Here is a 20,165-nt window from a genome sequence, read left to right as displayed (position 1 = left end):
TAGACCCGACGCATCCGTTTCCCCCCTCCAGGTGCCGGCGGCGGCGCCGTCCATGAGGGGGGGCACACCGCGGACGTGAGGGGGGTCACTCTCTGGAGATGGGTGTCGGGCGTTTGCAACTGCCACAAAACTTCTATCGGCATAGCTGTTTTTGATTTTAATAAAATATAAGGATCTATATTTAAAAGAACATGACCGCACATTATTAACGTGCTCGAAAAAATACAAACTATATATATATATTCATAATATATGAAAAAAATACAAACTACATATATATTCATATGTATGTTTATATTTAACATGTTACATGTTAGTTGATATAATAATACATAAAAAAGCATTAAAAAATATGTACCGAAAAAAATCTAACTATGCCGACGGCCTAGCCGTCAGCATAGATCCGACCAGCGTGCCGCGGATCACTGACGTGGCAGATATGCCGACGGCAGCCGTCGGCATAGGCTCTGCATGGTGCGGCCTGGATCAATGACGTGGCCTGCGGACCTATGCCGACGGCCCCCCGTCTAGGCCGTCGGCATAGCTCTGACGCCGTTAGCCAGGGGGTGGCCGGGCCCCACGTGTATGCCGACGGCCTATGTAAGCCGACGGGAGCTGTCGGCGTATATGTAGCTAGGCCGACGGCCATTCTATGCCGACGGGTGCCGTCGGCTTATCTCTGTGTAACCCGACGGCCTTTGTACGCCGAAGGCCAGAACCAGGCTGTCGGCATATCTCCCAGGAAGCCGACGACGGCCGTCGGCATTGTTTTGGCCGTCGGGGTATGGCCCTGTTCCGGTAGTGCCAGGCCAGAACCATAAATCTTACCATGAGGGATTACAGAGAAGTTCAAAACTGTCTTCAAAACTAAGGTTTGCATATAGGCAATCATTCAATGTTTATGTTGCACTGTAATTCCATAACTGTCTTGTTGTTACTCCTGGCAACAAATGCTATGCCTCATATGATCTGCAGACGTTCCCACCACAGGAACATCACCAACTAGGACTGGATTTGCAAATGGACAATACAGTAGAAAGCAAAAAAAAAACATAATTAGCAGGCAATGGAACGTTGGGATGCAACACAAACATACAGGTCTGTTTAAATCATCCAGTTCCATTTAACATCTAATCCAGTACCCAGAATAACTTGTCACTGACTCAAAACACAGCTAACAGATACTGCACTTGCTTTCTCTAAGACATGCCTTTTTTGCTCCCACACACTCAGCTGCTATAAATTAAATGCAGCTCACGCTTCTTTGATCCTCGACCTTCCTCCTCTTCCTGCCGCATTACTGTTTCAAGCAAAACAGACGAAGAATAAGGATGGAGACAATTAATGGTGACAAGGTCAAAACAAGTGAAAAGACAACTAGTTGTACAACAAAGTCAAATAATTATCATACAGCAACCAAAAATAAAAAATGATCAGAACTGTTCCAGTAATACAGATTGAATGCCAACTAAAGCATACAAGATGGTCACAGAAGAGGGTCTCATTGGAAGTCTAACCACTAAAGCAGAGAGGGTGAAAAGAACATCAACCAGGTACCATACTATTGTTAGGTTGGATGATTATACCATTGTCGTATAGGAGGAAGAACTTCATACTGGTACATCTGAATCAGAAGAGACACATAAACACAAGCATGCCATTGTAAAATGCACGATTCATAACTGACATCCGTGTGAGTGATAGTGTGCTCCAGCAAAACCCTTAATTATATTATACGGCAACATTCCAAAAATACCAAGTATTAACAATCTAAGACATGATAGCTTGAGGATCACTGTTCCAAAGCAAACACCCATTCCTCTAATTTCTCAACTTATTCCCAGTTCCTTCACTTTCCTTCTCAGCATGCTGACCAAGAACCCTATGCACAGGGGACACCCTCATCTTCCTATTAGATATGTCTCATCTATGCTTCTAAAGCGACCACACAAAACAAAGTATAATAACATCACACAAAGGACAAAAGACAAACCTTGCAGGATCATCCTTGAGCGCAGGGAATGTGGGAGGCCAGATCATCATAAGAGGACGGATAAAACCCAACCACTGAATCTCGCTTGTCCTCTCATACACTTTATACAGCATCCTGCACTTGATATCCAAATAGAGTAGGCATGGACCCATCTCCAAGAAAACAAACTCAGCATTGCGCCCCACCTGCTTCATCCACACCTCATGTGTGTGATCAGGCATCCTCCATTTAGCACACATCTCACGCAAACATATGGTATCCACCAACAAACAGTTCTCCCCTGTGTGCAGCCAGATGCGGAGCTGAAGCTCGTCCAAATGAATGAGACACACGCCAGAATCATCATCTGCGCTTGACAACATGGTTCGTCTGTCACTGATAACAAGCCCTTGTGGAAGCTGAAATGTGGAGGAACTTAAGGCTGTCAAATCCAAGACAAGAATTTCGCTCTGGGTGGACGCCATATAGATTTTATTGCCAACAAGTAGATTATTCAGTTCCTGTGGCAGACAAGGGAGCTGCATCGTTGCCGAGGCATGCAAACACCAGACACCATCTTGCAACATATACATGTGTACCGTAGATTTTGTTCGCTCCTTAGAATATTCCATCCACACATAGAAGTAGGACAAGTCATTGCCGCATTCTTTGAAAAAGAGTTCACTGAAAGTGCAGAAATAGCCACCTTGGAGTTTGTGTTGTGGGTATGGTGGGATGACGACCATGCCCCTCTCAGGGCAGAGCGGGCTGAGCACTATATTTTCTGATCCGGGTTCTCCAATGTAGTTCTTGAACGTGTTCATGAAGACGTTGCCATTGCAGCAGTCCAAGATGATTTTACGTGTGTTACTGCAGGCATCCAGGATGGAGCTTGCAGAGCGGATGATGGCGTTGAACTCTGGAGGGTTTGGTAGCATCGGCACGAAGCGTGAGCTGTTACAAAACCTACCGGAGTCGACATAGAAGCCAAGGAGGCGGGGCGGGTGGAGATTGCGGAAGCGGCAGAGGAAGGCGGGGTCAAAGGCGTGATAGAGCCAGCGCTTGCAGACGAGAGCAGCGCGGACGAGGGTAGTTGGGTAGCCGGTTAGGAGGAGGATCTCGATGAGTAGGCTGTCGTCGCCGAGCACCTTAGACACGGGGTCAGCCGGCGTCGCAGATTGCCGCTGCCTCTTTCCATCCATACATGGCAAGTTGGGAGCGGGATAGACCTTGAATCAGCAGCAGCCATAGACAAATGCCATCAACGGAAATGGGTGAAGTTAATAGACTGGTTGTTAATAACAAATGCCATAAACGGGATCTTCATTCAGTGTGGTTGCAAATATCCAGCACATAGATAGAACACAAACATACATGATACATCGATCATTCATCCAGCATAACATACAGTGATACAGATAGTCATGAAGAGGGAAACTGGATGTTACCCGTGAGGAACCTCGGCTGGATCCATATTGCGGCACCCTCTCTTCTCTCCTCTCATCCACTGTTGCGGTAAGGGAAAAGTTAGGGTTTGTGAGGGGAAATCAAGCTAGGGCTTTCCGCAAGAAAGGAAAGTAACATAAAGGAAGAAGGAGATGGAGAAGGAGAGGAAGGGGATGGGGTCTGCTGACCTCGAATCTCTGGCTGCTGCCGGGGCGGGGAGGTCCGAGGTCGCCGGCGGCGCCAATCCTCCTTTCTCTCCGGCCGCCGCTTTGCTGGAGTGGAGACTGGAGACTCAAGTGGAGAGGGGAGCTAAGTTTTTCCTTTTCGCTTTAGGAAATTTGGAGAGCGGAGCACTAACGTTTGTGCAGCCCACTAACCCTTTAGATGGTTGGTTGGCCCATCCAAGACCGGTCCGGCGTCGCCTCGCCTGAGGCGACCCGGGGGCGAAACCCTAATCCCCTCCGCGCCTCCCCCTCCCTATCCCCTCCCTCCGCCGCCGCCTGAGGTGCTCGCCGGCCCGGCCGCACGACACCAATGAAGGTGGCGGCGGGGATCTGGTGGCTTCGCCTTCGCGGAGGGCTACGGCGTCCGGGGCGGCGGCTCCGATGGGCGGTGTCCGGCGTGGCCGGTGCGGCGGGCTGCGCCGGTAGGTGCTGGCGGGCTGCCTCCCTGGCCGTGCGGTCGGCGGGGGGGTGGCGGGCGATGGAGAGGCGGCGCCCCCGCGTGGGTCGTCCTGCGCTCCTGGAGAAGCTCCGTTCCTGCCCGTGATCTGCTCCGATCTGCGCCCTGCTCCAGCCCCTGGTGGCTTCGTCGCCGTCTTGGGGGATCTGGACGGACGGATCTGGTGGTTGGGCGTGATTCCGGGGGAAACCCCTGGCCGGCGCGGCGGCCTCACCAAAGGCGACGTCTTCGGCGCCGTGGTCCTTCCTGGAGGCTTTGGTGTGGTTCTCCCCTCCCACTTCTCCCTCGAGCACAGGTGAAGACCTGCCCTCCCCTTGCATGGTCGATGGCGGCATCCGGTGCCGTGATCCTTCTTGAAGGCGTCTTTCGGGGATTGCTCGTGTGGGGTGGAGCTGCTGGTGGCGTGGTGACGGTGTGAGGTAGCCTGTTCTTATCAGTGGCGGCTGCCGTGGTCTCGGTCCAATCCCTGACCACTGCTTTGGCTATGCCCCTTTTGGCCTTCTCCATGGATCTTCGCCTTCGTCCGATGACTTGCGGTTGTGAGCCGTTTCGCTTAGCACTAATGTACTTGCCGTGGTGGAGCGGTACTTCATCTCACTCATTGATGGCGGCGAGGATCGGCGGCATGGCGCTGTGGAGGTTCGCCGCCCGAGGCGCGGAGATGGACTCGCGCAGGAGGAGGTTGCTGTCTGGCGTCATGGTGACGCCGATGGCTGAGTGGCCAGATAAGGTAGAAACCTCGATATGATCTGAAGATGGACCTGCGGAAGATGGTGGCGACGACACACGAGTGCGTCTGACTGGATTGTGCCCCAGACCCAGTATGTGGCTCGGCTGGGGATTCCGAATATGTTTCGGTTTCCGGCTTTTGATGTTAGGCTTAGGTGAGTGGTTTGGGTAGTGGCCTAGCTAGCACCCCTTCATCATTTTGGGTAGGAGTAGTGGCATGTGTTGCCAAGATGGTGGATTCAGACTTATTGTTGTAATACTTTGTAAGGTCCTTGAGAATAATCAATAATATGGCCGTATGCATCTCCCGGATGCAGAGGCCGGGGGTCATCCCTCTTTTCTAAAAAAAAATCCAAGACCGGTCCAGTCTGTGTCAGCTAAAAATCCTATGTATCTACTGGCTTTGCTATGTGTCAGCTAAGACCGGTCCAGTCTGGTAATGTGGGAGACCCATGACTCGTGGAGGGAAACAATGCAACATTGTTGGGGAGGAGTTGCACCGGCGCTGAGACTTGTAGATTTACAAGACAAACTTAAGAAGGTGGCATCCAATCTCGGCAAGTGGAATAGAGATACTTTTGGCAGCGTTAGGAAGGAAATTAAGAAGTTGACGGCCGAACTTGAACGACTCCGAAGCGAACCAGGTAGAACAAGACCATCACACTTGGAGATCAAGCTTAATGATAAGTTGGTAGAACTTTACCACCGAGAAGAGTTAATGTGGCGCCAAAGATCAAGGATTGAGTGGCTGGCATCAGGAGACAAAAACACCAGATTTTTTCACTTGCGTGCAAGTATGAGAAGAAAGAAGAATACGATTAAAGCCTTGGCAAACTCGTTGGGAGTTCATGTTCAGGATCCGGCGGAATTAAGGGAGATGGTTACCGCTTTTTATAGAGACTTGTACACAACGGAGGGGGTGACAGACATGGATCGTGTCCTCCAACATGTTCCCAGGAAAGTAACGCCGCAGATGAATGAGATGCTAACGGCCCCATATACAAAAGATGAGGTGAAGAAGGCACTTTTCCAGATGGGTCCTACAAAGTCACCGGGACCGGATGGCTTCCCAGCTCATTTTTATCAGAAGCACTGGGATATATGTGGTGACGAAGTGACGGAAGCAGTCTTTCGTATAATCAAAGGGGAGGAGAGTGCGGCGTGTGTTAATGATACAGTACTTGTGCTTATTCCTAAGGTGATGAACCCCGCTCTCCTTACCCAATTCCGGCCTATCAGTTTATGCAATGTCATATACAAAATTGCCTCCAACGTTGTTGCAAACAGGTTAAAAATTATTTTGCCTGAAATCATATCAGAGGAGCAGTCCGCGTTTGTTCCAGGCCGGCTTATAACTGACAATATTATTTGTGCTTACGAGTGCTTACATTTTATGAAGAGGAGCAGGTCTAGGTCAAATAGTCATTGTGCTCTGAAACTGGACATGATGAAACCATATGACAGAGTGGAATGGGCGTATCTCAAAGCAATGATGATCAAGCTTGGTTTTGCACAGCAGTGGGTAGACATCATCATGAGTATGATCAGTTCAATCTCATTCTCAGTTTTATAATGGAGAGAAACTTGAGTCTTTTACACCATCACGAGGTATTCGACAGGGAGATCCGATATCCCCCTACCTCTTCTTGATCGCAGCAGAGGGCCTTTCGTGCCTACTTAAAACCAGTTCTCAGTCATCTGTGTTGGGTGGGATCAAGGTGGCAACTTCAGCTCCGGCTATAAATCACCTCCTATTTGCGGATGATAGCCTGTTGTTGTTCAAGTCGAGTAATGAGGGGGATGTAGCAGTTTCAAACCTATTGGATGTTTATTGTAAGGCTTCGGGGCAGAAAATCAACCATGATAAATCTTCAATATTTTTTAGTAAGGGATGTCCACAACAGCTGAGAGAGAGCATCAAGGCAACTCTGAATGTTCAGAATGAGTCTCTAAATGAGCGCTACTTGGGTATGCCAACTGATGTCGGCCAGTCAAAGATGGATACTTTCAGGTACCTGAGAGATTGGGTGTGGGAGAAGGTGAAGGGATGGATGGAGAAGCTCCTGTCGGCAGGAGGAAAGGAGGTGCTAATCAAGGCAGTGTCACAAGCACTGCCGGTTTACTCCATGGCCTGTTTCAGGATTCCAGGGGATTCTGTGAGAACATAACCTCCATTATTCGCCAATTTTGGTGGGGAAGTAAGGCCGGAAAACGAAAACCAGTGTGGGTGGCATGGGATACTATGACACGGCCGAAGCACCTTGGGGGACTCGGCTTTAGGGATATGGAGATTTTTAATCTAGCTCTACTCGCAAGACAGGCCTGGAGAGTTTTGACAGAACCAACATCGCTGAGTGCATGAATTTTGAAAGCATTATATTTCCCCGAGACATCCATTCTGGAGGCGGAGCTTGGGGGCCGGCCCTCGTAAATCTGGCGAGCTATTCTGGACGGGAGAGATATGCTAAAGTTGGGTATAATCCGGCGAATTGGCAACGGAATCCAAGACCGGGAATGATGAGACACAAAACTGAAGTTTGGACACAAAACTGGATTCCAAGACCGGGAATGATGAGACCGGTGTCGCCATTAATACAGAATCCGCCGCGCCTATTGTCGGAGTTTATCAATGCTCAAGAGGCCTCATGGAATGAGCAGCTGGTATGGACTGTCTTTTTACCAGTCTATGCAGAAGGAATATTTTTTATACCTCTATGCACATGCAACAGGGAAGACTTCTGGGCATGGAGTGGCGAGAAGAAGGGTAATTTTTCTGTGAAATATGTCTATAGACTGATTGTGCAAGCAAGGTTAGAGGGAGAGCATGGAAGTGGTGACACCGCATCAGCATCTGGCAACACGGGTAATGAATGGTCTAAGTTATGGAGGACGGACGTGCCATCGAAGGTGAAGCTGTTTTTATGGCGTTTTGCACACAGCTCTATCCCAACATCGGAACTACTCCACCATAGAAACATGTCGACTACATCTACATGTGTGTTTTGCGGTGCCAGGGACTCATGGATGCATGCTTTCCTTGAGTGCCCGATGGCAAGTAGCGTGTGGGCTCTATCTGACGATTCTCTTGTCGAAAATATGAGTCAGCATGATGGTGAAAATGCAAGGGAATGGATTTTCGCACTGAAGGATGCTCTCTCGCATGAACATTTTGTTCGCCTGACGGTTTACCTTGTGGGCAGTGTGGGCCGCTAGGAGGAAAGCTATATATGAGGATATATTCCAGAGTCCGTCTGCAACACACTCTTTAATTAACTCCTTCCCGAGAGATCTTCAAGTGGTCAAGAACATGAGCAATACTGTGGTGCAGGCCAGAACGGCGCGACCAACTCATTGGCTGCAGCCGCCGTTGGGAACATCAAAAATAAATGTTGATTCGGCCTGCATGAGAAGTTCAAGCGTTGGCGCGGTAGTAGCGGTGTGCAGTAGCAGGGAGAGTCTCTTTTTCGGTGCGGCCACTGTCGTGTTTAAGGGTATCTCCGATCCTACAACACTTGAAGCCATGGGAGTTAGGGAATTGATGGCACTAGCAGAGGATCTCCAGTTGCAAGCAATTCACGTGGCGACGGATTGCATGGACGTGGTGAACGATATCAAGCAAAAGAGTAGCCCGAGCTATGGGGCCATTATACATGAAATCATAGAGTACTCTAGTAGTTTTAATTTATGTACTTTTGTTCATGAGTTTAGGAGCTCGAATGTCGAAGCTCACAATCTAGCGAAGCATGCTTTGGGACTGGGGATTGGTCGCCATGTCTGGTTAGGCCACCCCGGTGATCTTTCTTTCGTCCCTGTAAACATTTTGACGGACTAATAAAAGCTTCGCATGATTGTCTCAAAAAAAAATTGCTGAGACCCGCATAGCCTAAATTTTTTTTTGCTGAGACGTCCACAATAGAATAGTGAAGCATCAAATGAATATTGTCGTTTATTTAGTTTATTAAATATACAGAGGCATCAAAATGATTGTTTCACTCGAAATCGCAAGTTGAATCTGACTGAGCAAAGCACTATCGATCTGTCACACTACCCCATATGGATCAAAATAATCTGCACTTGAGTTGAAACTATACTTTACTTCCATCATATACATAATAAAACATTGAAAATTCCCGCAAAAAGGGAAAAAAGAACCAGTAATCAGAAATATCGAAAAGGGGCGTGTTGACCTTACTAAGTATCAATATTTGCCTCTTTCGTCTCTCAAACAGGAAGATGGTTGAGTCGATCTTCAAATTCGACAGGACAATGTAGGTTCCATAATATCTCCTAATCTTTTGAGAAAATTTTAAACAAAAATGTCTATTTGATCCCGTAAATTTCAAGGCTCAAGCAAGCATTTTAGTTGATTCCAAGAAAAAAATATTGTGTGAACATGAGGCCAAAATTCACTTGATTTAGGGTGTGAACGTGAATAATAAGCAAACTTTGCAGGAAAATTAAATTGATTCTAAGCAAAATTTAGGCCTCGCGTTTATGGGATCCAGTGAACTATACGTAACAAATTCAGGAAAATTTTAAGCAGCATAGACACAATCTTTTGTTTTTAGTGGCAATTGAGTGATAGCAGTAGAGTTTGTTTTAGTGTTTAAGTCAACCTGATTTAGGAATTGATATGAGACAACATTTATGGGATTCAGTGCTGCTTAACGCCTAAGCATGCCTAAGCGCAGCCTTTTCCAATAGAGCGGATCAGTACCACCCTCAGCGACGGTCCTCATTGACAAAGAAAAATCATGGCCAACCAAACAAGCGCCAGCAGCTGCACCAGGGCGTCCATGGCTATTGCACATAGGTGTTGGTAGCCTCGCACCACATGCCATCACTTGCTTATAGGTCGCCCAAGGTGTCGGCTAGAGTATATATATAGTCAGTGGCGTAGCTACTTGGGGGCCAACCTGGGCCATGCCCCCCCCCCCCTCCCCCCAGCTCATAGGAAAACATGCATATAGGCCTTAATATTTGGTCTAATTTTTGACTAAAATCAGCCTAAAGCAATCATGTTTGCCCCCCCTTCAGCCCATGCCCCCCCATAATTTCATCTCAAGCTCCGCCACTGTATATAGTCACGACTCTCGAACAGAATGCACACTTGGAACACCAACCCCATGATGCAAATGAACTCCTGGTAACACCAATAGAAGATTGGGGATAGCATCGTCTGTCAGGGTCGTCTATAGCGAGGTCGTGTCATCAGAATTGATGTCTTGTCTTGCCACACTAGCGTGTACATTCCCAGTACCTCATAATCCTACGTACTACATACTTCCTTTTTATGCATGGTAAGCACATAGCAACCTTTCTGAGAGTAGTGGAAGAATCATTGAGAAATGTGTATGTGCTTTCACATATATATAGCCCGCGATGTTCTATTGGCCGTGAAGTTAAGAAAGGTAAAGAGGGTCGACATGGTGGCATGTGCTTGCTTGGTCATTATAAGGATCGTGTGAGACTCTGCAATCATTTATTTGGAGTAAGAACCGACATGCAAAGCATCTAGATGACATTCAAACGCTTGAAAGCATATCATCTTTGAGGCGCCTACCTATCATATCCTCACTTTAAGGGCACAATTGATTTGAAAGATTCTAATTGAAGTTTCCTATGATAGAATCAGGATGCGTTTTTTTCCATGTGGGTCCCTTGATTTGTAGGAATTTTCATTAAGGATTCTCGCTCTTAATTTTCTATGGAATCCAATAAACTTTGGCATAAATTCAATCTCCAGTGAATCAAATATTCATTGAAAGAGCATTGTCGAGGATTAATTTGCAAACACAATACAGTTTGTTCACGAGGCAGCCAACTATGTTGTTTCGGCCTGATTGTATGATTCTATGGTTTGATAATTAACCAATTCTTTTTTAGCACTACAAAAGCATAGAACAAGGAAGTGTCCATTTAACAGCTAGCTTCAACATGGCACCCGCCGGGTTTTGGGTGCGGGTAATGGTCTCCCAAACCCGTACCCGTCTCATTATTTTTTGCCCATACCCGTACTCGTACCCGCACCTCGGGTTTCAAATTGTTCCCATACTGATACGTCTCCAACGTATCTATAATTTATGAAACATTCATGCTATATTATCATGTGTTTTGAATGATTATGGGCTATATTTTACACTTTTATATTACTTTTGGGACTAACCTATTAACCGGAGGCGCAGCCCATTTTGCTGTTTTATTGCCTGTTTCAGTATTTCGAAGAAAAGGAATATCAAACGGAGTCCAAACGGAATGAAACCTTCGGCAGCGTTATTTTTGGGAAGAATATGATCCTGGAGACTTGGAGTTCACGTCAGAAGATCCTCGAGGAGGCCAGGAGATAGGGGGCGCCCCCTACTAGGCGCGCCCCCTGTCTCATGGGCCCCTCGAGCACCCCCACGACCGACTTCTTTCGCCTATATAAGCCTAGGTACCCTAAAAACATCGAATATCAAGATAGATCGGGAGTTCCGCCGCCGCAAGCCTCTGTAGCCACCAAAAACCTCTTGGGAGCCTGTTCCGGCACCCTGCCGGAGGGGGAACCCATCACCGGTGGCCATCTTCATCATCCCGACGCTATCCATGACGAGGAGGGAGTAGTTCACCCTTGGGGCTGAGGGTATGTACCAGTAGCTATGTGTTTGATCTCTCTCTCGTGTTCTCTCTCGTGTTCCCTCTAAGGCACGATCTTGATGTATCCCGAGCTTTGCTATTATAGTTGGATCTTATGATGTTTCTCCCCCTCTACTCTCCTGTAATGGATTGAGTTTTCCCCTTTGAAGCTATCTTATCGGATTGAGTCTTTTGTTTGAGAACACTTGATGTATGTCTTGCCGTGATTATCTGTGGTGACAATGGGATATCATGTGCCACTTGATGTATGTTTTGGTGACCAACTTGCGGGTTCCGCCCATGAACCTATGCATAGGGGTTGGCACACGTTTTCTTGACTCTCCGGTAGAAACTTTGTTGCACTCTTTGAAGTACTTTGTGTTGGTTGGATGAATCTGAGATTGTGTGATGCATATCGTATAATCATGCCCACATATACTTGAGGTGACAATGGAGCATCTAGGTGACATTAGGGTTTTGGTTGATTTGTGTCTTAAGGTGTTACTCTAGTATGAACTTTATGATAGATTGAGCGGAAAGAATAGCTTCATGTTATTTTACTACGAACTCTTGAATAGATAGAACAGAAAGGATAACTTTGAGGTGGTTTCGTACCCTACCATAGTCTCTATGTTTGTTCTCCACTATTAGTTGCTTTGGACCGACTCTTTGTTGCATGTTGAGGGCTTGTTATATGATCTATCTATGTTATTATTGTTGAGAGAACTTGCACTAGTGAAAGTATGAACCCTAGGCCTTGTTTCCTATCATTGCAATAACGTTTACGCTCACTTTTATCATTAGTTACCTTGCTGTTTTTATAATTTCAGATTACAAATACCTTTATCTACCATCCATATTGCACTTGTATCACCATCTCTTCGCCGAACTAGTGCACCTATACAATTTACCATTGTATTAGGTGTGTTGGGGACACAAGAGACTCTTTGTTATTTGGTTGCAGGGTTGTTTGAGAGAGACCATCTTCATCCTACGCCTCCTACGGATTGATAAACCTTAGGTCATCCACTTGAGGGAAATTTGCCACTGTCCTACAAACATGTGCACTTGCAGGCCCAACAACGTCTACAAGAAGAAGGTTGTGTAGTAGACATCAAGCTCTTTTCTGGCGCCGTTGCCAGGGAGGTGAGTGTTTGAAGGTATATCTTTAGATCTTGCAATCGAATCTTTTTGTTTCTTGTTTTATCACTAGTTTAGTTTATAAAATAAAATTACAAAAAAATGGAATTGAGTTTGTCTCATATGCTTCATCTTTTTAATATCTTTCGTGAGTATGATGAAAAGGAAAATTGTGCTCAAGTGCTAGAAGAAGAAGTCTATAAAATGTTTGGTACTAAATCTTTGTATGATGAGCATGATTGCAATGTTGTTAGTATGAATTCCTTGAATATCCATGATGCTAATGATATGCAAAGCCACAAGCTCGGGGAAGCTATGTTTGATGAAGATGATATTTTTTGTCCCCCAAGTTTTGATGAGAAATTTTTTTATGATGATAGCATGCCTCCTATTTATGATGATTATATTGATGAAAGTGGGTTTGGAAGAGTGTCAACTTTAGGAAGTAGTGATCCCACTATTTTGGAGGATGTTGAATCTTATTGTAATGAACATGAAAGTGGATTTGGAAGAGTGTCAACTTTATTTAGTGATGATTCCACTATTTCGGAAGAGGTTCCAATTGATTATGAGAACAAAGTTGTTATCTATGATGATTATTGTGATGACTTGTATGCTATTAGGAATAATGATAACCATGAAACTTGTCATCATGATTTTAGTTTTCAATTGGATCATGCCTCACATGATAATTATTTTGTTGAGTTTGCTCCCACTACTATTCATGAGAAGAAATTTGCTTATGTGGAGAGTAGTAAATTTTCTATGCTTGTAGATCATGAAAAGAATGCTTTAGGTGCTGGTTATATTGTTGAATTCATTCATGATGCTACTGAAAATTATTATGAGGGAGGAATATATGCTTGTAGGAATTGCAATAATGCCAAGTTTCCTCTCCATGTGCTTAAAATCTTGAAGTTATGCTTGTTTTGCCTTCCTATGCTTGTTGATTATTGTTCTCATAAGTTGTTTTCTCACAAAATCCCTATACATAGGAAGTGTGTTAGAGTTAGATGTGCTAGTCATATGCTTCATGATGCTCCCTTTATGTTTCTATTATTATCTTTTATGTGAGCATCATTGCCATCATCATGCCTAGCTAAAAAGGCATTAAAGAAAAGCGCTTATTGGGAGACAATCCAATATTTACCCTTAATGTTTTTGTGTGTCCACATGATTATGCTACTGTAATAATCATGTTTTATAGCTCTTGTTTCAATAAAGTGCCAAGTAAGACCTTTAGGATAGCTTACGGTGATAGTTGTGTTGATCCTGCTGAGAATCAGAAACTTTTGCACCGAGTAAATTAGTTTTGTTAATTCACAGAAACGTGATTCTGATCTGATTATTTTTGATCTGGATTGGTACACAAATTTCTTAGGACTTCCTAATTTGGTAGAATTTTTGGAGTTCCAGAAGTATACGTTTGATACAGATTACTACAGACTGTTCTGTTTTTGACAGATTCTGTCTTCTATGTGTTGTTTGCTTATTTTGATGAATCTATGAGTAGTATCGGAGGGTATGAACCATAGATAAGTTGGAATACAGTAGATATTACATAAATATGAATTTATAATGAGTTCATTACAATACCTAAGTGGTTGTTTTATTTTCTTATACTAACGGAGCTTACGAGTTTTCTGTTAAGTTTTGTGTTGTGGAGTTTTCAAGTTTTGGGTAAAGATTCGATGGACTATGGAATAAGGAGTGGAAAGAGCCTAAGCTTGGGGATTCCCAAGGCACCCCAAGGTAATATTGAAGGACAACCAAGAGCCTAAGCTTGGGGATTCCCCGGATGGCATCCCCTCTTTCGTCTTCGTTCATCGGTAACCTTACTTGGAGTTATATTTTTATTCACCACATGATATGTGTTTTTCTTGGAGCATCATTTTCTTTTGTTAGTATTTGATTGATGTTATTTAGAATAATGTTTTACATCTTTATTTTCAATAAAAATGTCAAGGATAGCCTTTTCCATGCTTATTTTGCTAGTATACATGTTGCTGTTTGAAAACAGAAAGTTCACCGCTGTTGCAAAAATTCCCTAGAAAAGTCAGAGAATGGTATAATGTTGAAACTTTTTGCATATTGAGATATGATAAATCTTCTACAGCGTAGTATTTTTTTCATGATTTTTGGAGTTAGGGAAGTATTGATACTCTTGCATTCTTTACAGACTATACTGTTTTGCCAGATTGCTGTTATGGTTGCATTGTTTGCATATGTTTGCTTGTTTAATGATTCTATTTGAGGATAGGAGTATTAACTATGCAGAGGCATTTAGTGTTCAATGTTGAATAATAATTTAAGTGATTTGTTACAGTAGAAAATGATAAGGTTTTGCATTGGTTTATACTAACCTATCTCACGAGTTCTTGTTGAGTTTCTGTGGATGAAGCTTTTGATAAAAATAAGAGAAACCATGATATAAGAGGAATTAAGGAGACACAGAAGTTCAAGCTTGGGGATGCCCAAGGCACCCGAAGACAATATTTCAAGAAGTCTCAAGCATCTAAGCTTGGGGATGCCCCGGAAGGCATCCCACCTTTCTTCTTCAACGATCATCGGTTAGTATCGGTTGAGCCTAAGTTTTTGCTTCTTCACGTGAGTTGTGCTATCCTTGCAATATCATTTTATTTTGTTTTGCTTGCTGTTTGAATACAATACCAAGATCTGAAATTCTTAAATGAGAGAGAGTCTTCACATAGTTACATAATTATTTAGCTACTCATTGATCTTCACTTATATCTTTTTGGAGTAGTTTGCCATTTACTCATGTGCTTCACTTATATCCTATGAGTAAATGGTTGAATGATTTGAATGTCATAAATCTGAAATTATATATGTTTCATTTGCTTATCCCATGGGGAGTAATGACTTCACATCTAAGAAGTAGAGGTTGTAAATTTATTGAAGGTTAGCAAGCATTGTATCGGTCATTTGAACAATTCATGAAAGAATATTGAAGGAAGAGAGATTCCACATATAAATATACTATCCTAGACATATTTTATAATTGTGAGCACTCATTATGTATGACATGCTAAAGAGTTGATGTTGGACAAGGAAGACAATGTAGTGGGTTATGTTTTCTCACATCTCAGTTAAAGTATATTGTCATGGATCATTCAAACATGTTGAGCTTGCCTTTCCCCCTCATGCTAGCCAAAATTCCTCGCACCAAGTAGAGATACTACTTGTGCTTCCAAATATCCTTAAACCTAGTTTTTGCCATGAGAGTCCACTATACCTACCTATGGATTGAGTAAGATCCTTCAAGTAAGTTGTCATCGGTGCAAGCAATAAAAATTGCTCTCTAAATATGCATGACTTATTAGTCTGGAGAAAATAAGCTTTGTACGATCTTGTTATGGAAGCAATAAAAGCGACGGACGGCATAATAAAGGTCCATATACAAGTGGCAATATAAAGTGACGCTCTTTCGCATTAAGATTTTGTGTATCCAACCCTAAAAGCGCATGACAACCTCTGCTTCCCTCTGCGAAGGGCCTATCTTTTACTTTATGTCTTTTACTTTTATGCAAGAGTCAAGGTGATCTTCACCTTTCCCTTCTTCATTTTATCCTTTGGCAAGCACTTTGTGTTGGGTGATCCTGATATATATATATATCCAATTGGATGTAAGTTAGCATGAACTATTATTGTTGACATCACCCAAAGGTGAATACGTTGGGAGGCAACACTATAAGCCCCTATCTTTCTTAGTGTCCGATTGAAACTCCATAACCATTAGTTTTTCATGAGTGTTAGCAATTGTAGAAGACTATATGATAGTTGAGTATGTGGAGTTTGCTATTCGTGAAAATAACATGAATTGCAATTGTTTGATGACTAAGAATGAAGTTTGCTAGTTTTCAAGAATGTTTATGGTCTATGCTTTGACATGTGAATTGCTTGTTACTTTATCGTGAGAAGTTTTATGAGTGAACTACTGTTATGACATATTATCATGCTAGAAAAGGTGATCGAAAGTATCATTGATCAAACTTGTGCACCTTCTAGCATTCACACTTCATAAATTCTTTATTTTATCATTTACCTACTCGAGGGCGAGTAGGAATTAAGCTTGGGGATGCTGATACGTCTCCAACGTATCTATAATTTATGAAGCATTCATGCTATATTATCATGTGTTTTGAATGATTATGGTCTTTATTTTACACTTTTATATTACTTTTGGGACTAACCTATTAACCGGAGGCCCAGCCCATTTTGCTATTTTATTGCCTGTTTCAGTATTTCGACTATTTAGGCTTGAACAAATGCGGAATAAACCTAACGGTTAATTTGTCAAGCACAAAACCTAAAACAACTAGGCTCACCTATGTGCACCAATAACTTATGCTAAGCAAGATAAGTAACTATGTGATAGCAAGATATATGACAAAGAACAATATGGCTATCACAAAGTAAAGTGCATAAGTAAGGGGCTCGGGTAAGAGATAACTGTGGCACGCGGAGACGACGATGTATCCCGAAGTTCACACCCTTGCGGATACTATTCTCCGTTTGGAGCGGTGTGGAGGCACAATGCTCCCCAAGAAGCCACAAGGCCACCGTAATCTCCTCACGCCCTCGCACAATGCAAGATGTCATGATTCCACTAAGGGACCCTTGAGGGCGGTTGTCGGTTTCAAAACCGGCGGATCTCGGGTAGGGGGTCCCGAACTGTGCGTCTAGGCGGATGGTAACAGGAGACAAGGGACACGATGTTTTTACCCAGGTTCGGGCCCTCTCGATGGAGGTAAAACCCTACTCTTGCTTGATTGATATTGATGATATGGGTAGTATAAGAGTGGATCTACCACGAGATCAAGGAGTCTAAACCCTAGAAGCTAGCCTATGGTATGATTGTTGTTCATCCTATGGACTAAAACCCTCCGTTCATATAGACACCAGATAGGGCTAGGGTTACACAGAGTCTGTTACAATGGTAGGAGATCAACATATCCGTATCACCAAGCTTGCCTTCCACGCCAAGGAAAGTCCCATCCGGACATGGGATGAAGTCTTCAATCTTGTATCTTCATAGTCTTGGAGTCCGGCCGATGATGATAGTTCGGCTATCCAGACACCCCCTAGTCCAGGACTCCCTCAGTAGCCCCTGAACCAGGCTTCGATGACGACGAGTCCGGCGCGCATATTGTCTTCGGCATTGCAAGGCGGGTTCCTCCTCCGAATTCTTCATAGAAGATTGTGAACACCAGGATAGTGTCCGGCTCTGCAAAATAAATTCCACATACCACCGCAGAGAGAATAATATTTACACAACTTCAATCTGCTGACGTATTTCGTAGCATGACATCACGCCACAGCCAAGCCTTTACTCGAATTGTTTTTATTATTCCACCTCAGTGCGCTTAGCGAAGCGGTTTCCCTGGCACGTCTTATCAAAGCAGAGATCGTGTCCCCTTATTCCGGGATTCTTATCAATACGGATGTGGGTAACCCAACCGCGCCCGCTGGCTCGCCCCCTCCGTCGAAGGCGAGTCCCAAACGGTTACGGGGACAACTCTTGGTATTCAACCTCTTTATAATGAGACCAAGGCATGTTCCTTTTCTTCAATCTTCAATCGAATCTGCCCCTCGCCCCGAGTTCCAACACCCAAGGTTCCAGATTCAGGCGCTTCGGACCTTCGACAATGTCCGGCTCCGACCTACAGGGTCGGTGGATGCCCTCTTCCGTCACGGAAGAAGATGTGCTAAAGCTAAGAGACGCCAGGTATCTAACTGGCGAAATTTTGCATAGGCTGCCCGTACAAGGGCAAGTTATTCCCACTCCTGAGCCTGGTGAGAGCGTGGTGTTCGTGTCTCACTTCCGTCGGGGTTTAGGCTTCCCGATGGATCCCTTCATGAGGGGGCTCGTGTTTTATTATGGGCTGGAATTCCATGACTTGGATCCGGAGTCCATCCTCCACATCTCATCGTTCATTGTCGTATGCGAAGCCTTCCTCCACACCACTCCTCTCTTTGGATTGTGGCTCAAGACCTTCTACGTGGAGCCGAAGATGATCGACGAGCGGCAGGCAGAGTGCAGAGGGGCAGTTATAAGCAAGAGAGCTGACGCTCCGTGGCCCGAGGGCTTTTTTCAAAAGGAGCTCGGCTTGTGGCAACAGGAGTGGTTCTACATCACCGCTCCCAGGGGCACCAGATGGGTGGCGCCGCCTGCCTTTCGCTCGGGCCCTCGACAACGGCTGGCGTCATGGGTCAACAAAGGGCTTGACTGGGGGCCGTCCAAGGACATGCCATTATTGCAGGGCCGTATTCGAGACCTCCAAGAGAGGGAGATCAATCTGGTTGTGGTGGCGTAGGTCATGCTGATTCGGTGCCTTCTGCCCTGCAAACGCCGCCCCCTCCGCCTATGGGAATTCAATCCGAAGGGACCGCGAGCTCTCCAACACTTCATGGGTGCGACGCCCGTGGAGATGTATAAACTGTTCTTCGGATCACAAGAGATGTGTCCGGACCTAACCGAGGACGCAGGCCTGAGCTGCAATCGCCCGGATACTCAAGTAAGTAGTCCTGTGCCCGGACATGCTGTCCGTACATTTATCATAAACTTGCCCTTTAACCAGCTATCCCTTGAACAGGAGTGGATAGCAAAAGCAAAACTGATACGGTGTCCGGCCCCCCTCCCTGAGATCACGCCGGATCCGGTGTTAATCAGGATGCTGGAGGTTGCGCCTTCGGAAGAGGGCAAGGGGGAAAACAGGAAAACTACCGCCTCCGCTAGGGAGGCTCTTAAGAAAGGGGGGATCGAGAATCCCTCCTTCCAGCACTACTAGGGAAAAGCCTATACACAGAAAGTTACTAGTAGCGAGGGTTAAAAACCCTCGCTGCTGCTACTTACCAGTAGCACAGGTTTTTAAACCTTGCTACTACTAAGTTTATAGCAGTAGCGCGTGTTTTTAACCCTCGCTACTACTAAGCGGTCTCTACAGTGCCGCCCGGGACATGCCATAGTAGTAGCGCAGGTTTTTAAAACCTCGCTACTACTAAGTTTGCTAGCAGTAGCGTTGGTTTTTAGCCCTCGCTACTACTAAGTGGTGCCATAGTAGTAGCGAGGGGGTAAAAAACTGCGCTGCTTCTAAAGGTCCCATTTTCAAACTCTACCCCCCTTGTGGATCGCCTTTTTAGTTTTAAAAAAAATAAAAGAAAATGATGAAAATGTCAAAAAAATAAAAGAAAATAAGTCCCCCATGTGATATGTGGTCTAGTTGTTGGGAAAATTAATATGAATTTCGACTTTATTTGCAAAATCTCTTGAGAATTTGTAAAGATGGGCATAACTTTTGCATACTAACTCGGATGAAAAAGTTTTTTATCTGAAAAATCATCTAGTCAAAAAGTTGCATCCGAATTTAACATTTTCAAAATCCTCAAAAACCAAACAGAAAAGAAGTTACGGGGCTTTTAAGATCTAGAGTGGAAAAAATCGAAAAAATTTCAAACTGTGTGGTCAAACTGTGGTCAAACAATGGTCAAACTAATTATTCTAGAATATTAGTGTTACTAAATAATTATTTTAGGTTTTTTTGAATTTTGGTCAAATCTGGTC

At 44.6% G+C, this 20,165-nt stretch overlaps 1 protein-coding gene across 1 annotated transcript; it reads right to left on the bottom strand.

Annotated features, from left to right (window-relative positions):
* Nucleotides 1-1,433: 1,433 nt before the first annotated feature.
* On the bottom strand, nt 1,434-4,419 carry LOC119280027. The gene is made up of 5 exons (XM_037561032.1): nt 3,827-4,419; nt 3,607-3,745; nt 1,994-3,201; nt 1,558-1,624; nt 1,434-1,439 (listed from the first exon to the last, which is right to left on the bottom strand). Exons 1-5 carry the CDS (start codon nt 4,417-4,419, stop codon nt 1,434-1,436), a joined length of 2,013 nt encoding a protein of 670 aa, XP_037416929.1.
* Nucleotides 4,420-20,165: the final 15,746 nt, after the last annotated feature.

This window comes from Triticum dicoccoides, chromosome 3B, assembly GCF_002162155.2.
Source record: "Triticum dicoccoides isolate Atlit2015 ecotype Zavitan chromosome 3B, WEW_v2.0, whole genome shotgun sequence".
Taxonomy (NCBI): Eukaryota; Viridiplantae; Streptophyta; class Magnoliopsida; order Poales; family Poaceae; genus Triticum; species Triticum dicoccoides.
The sequence above is the reverse complement of the archived record's forward strand: the minus strand, read 5'-3'. Positions and strand labels throughout refer to the sequence as shown.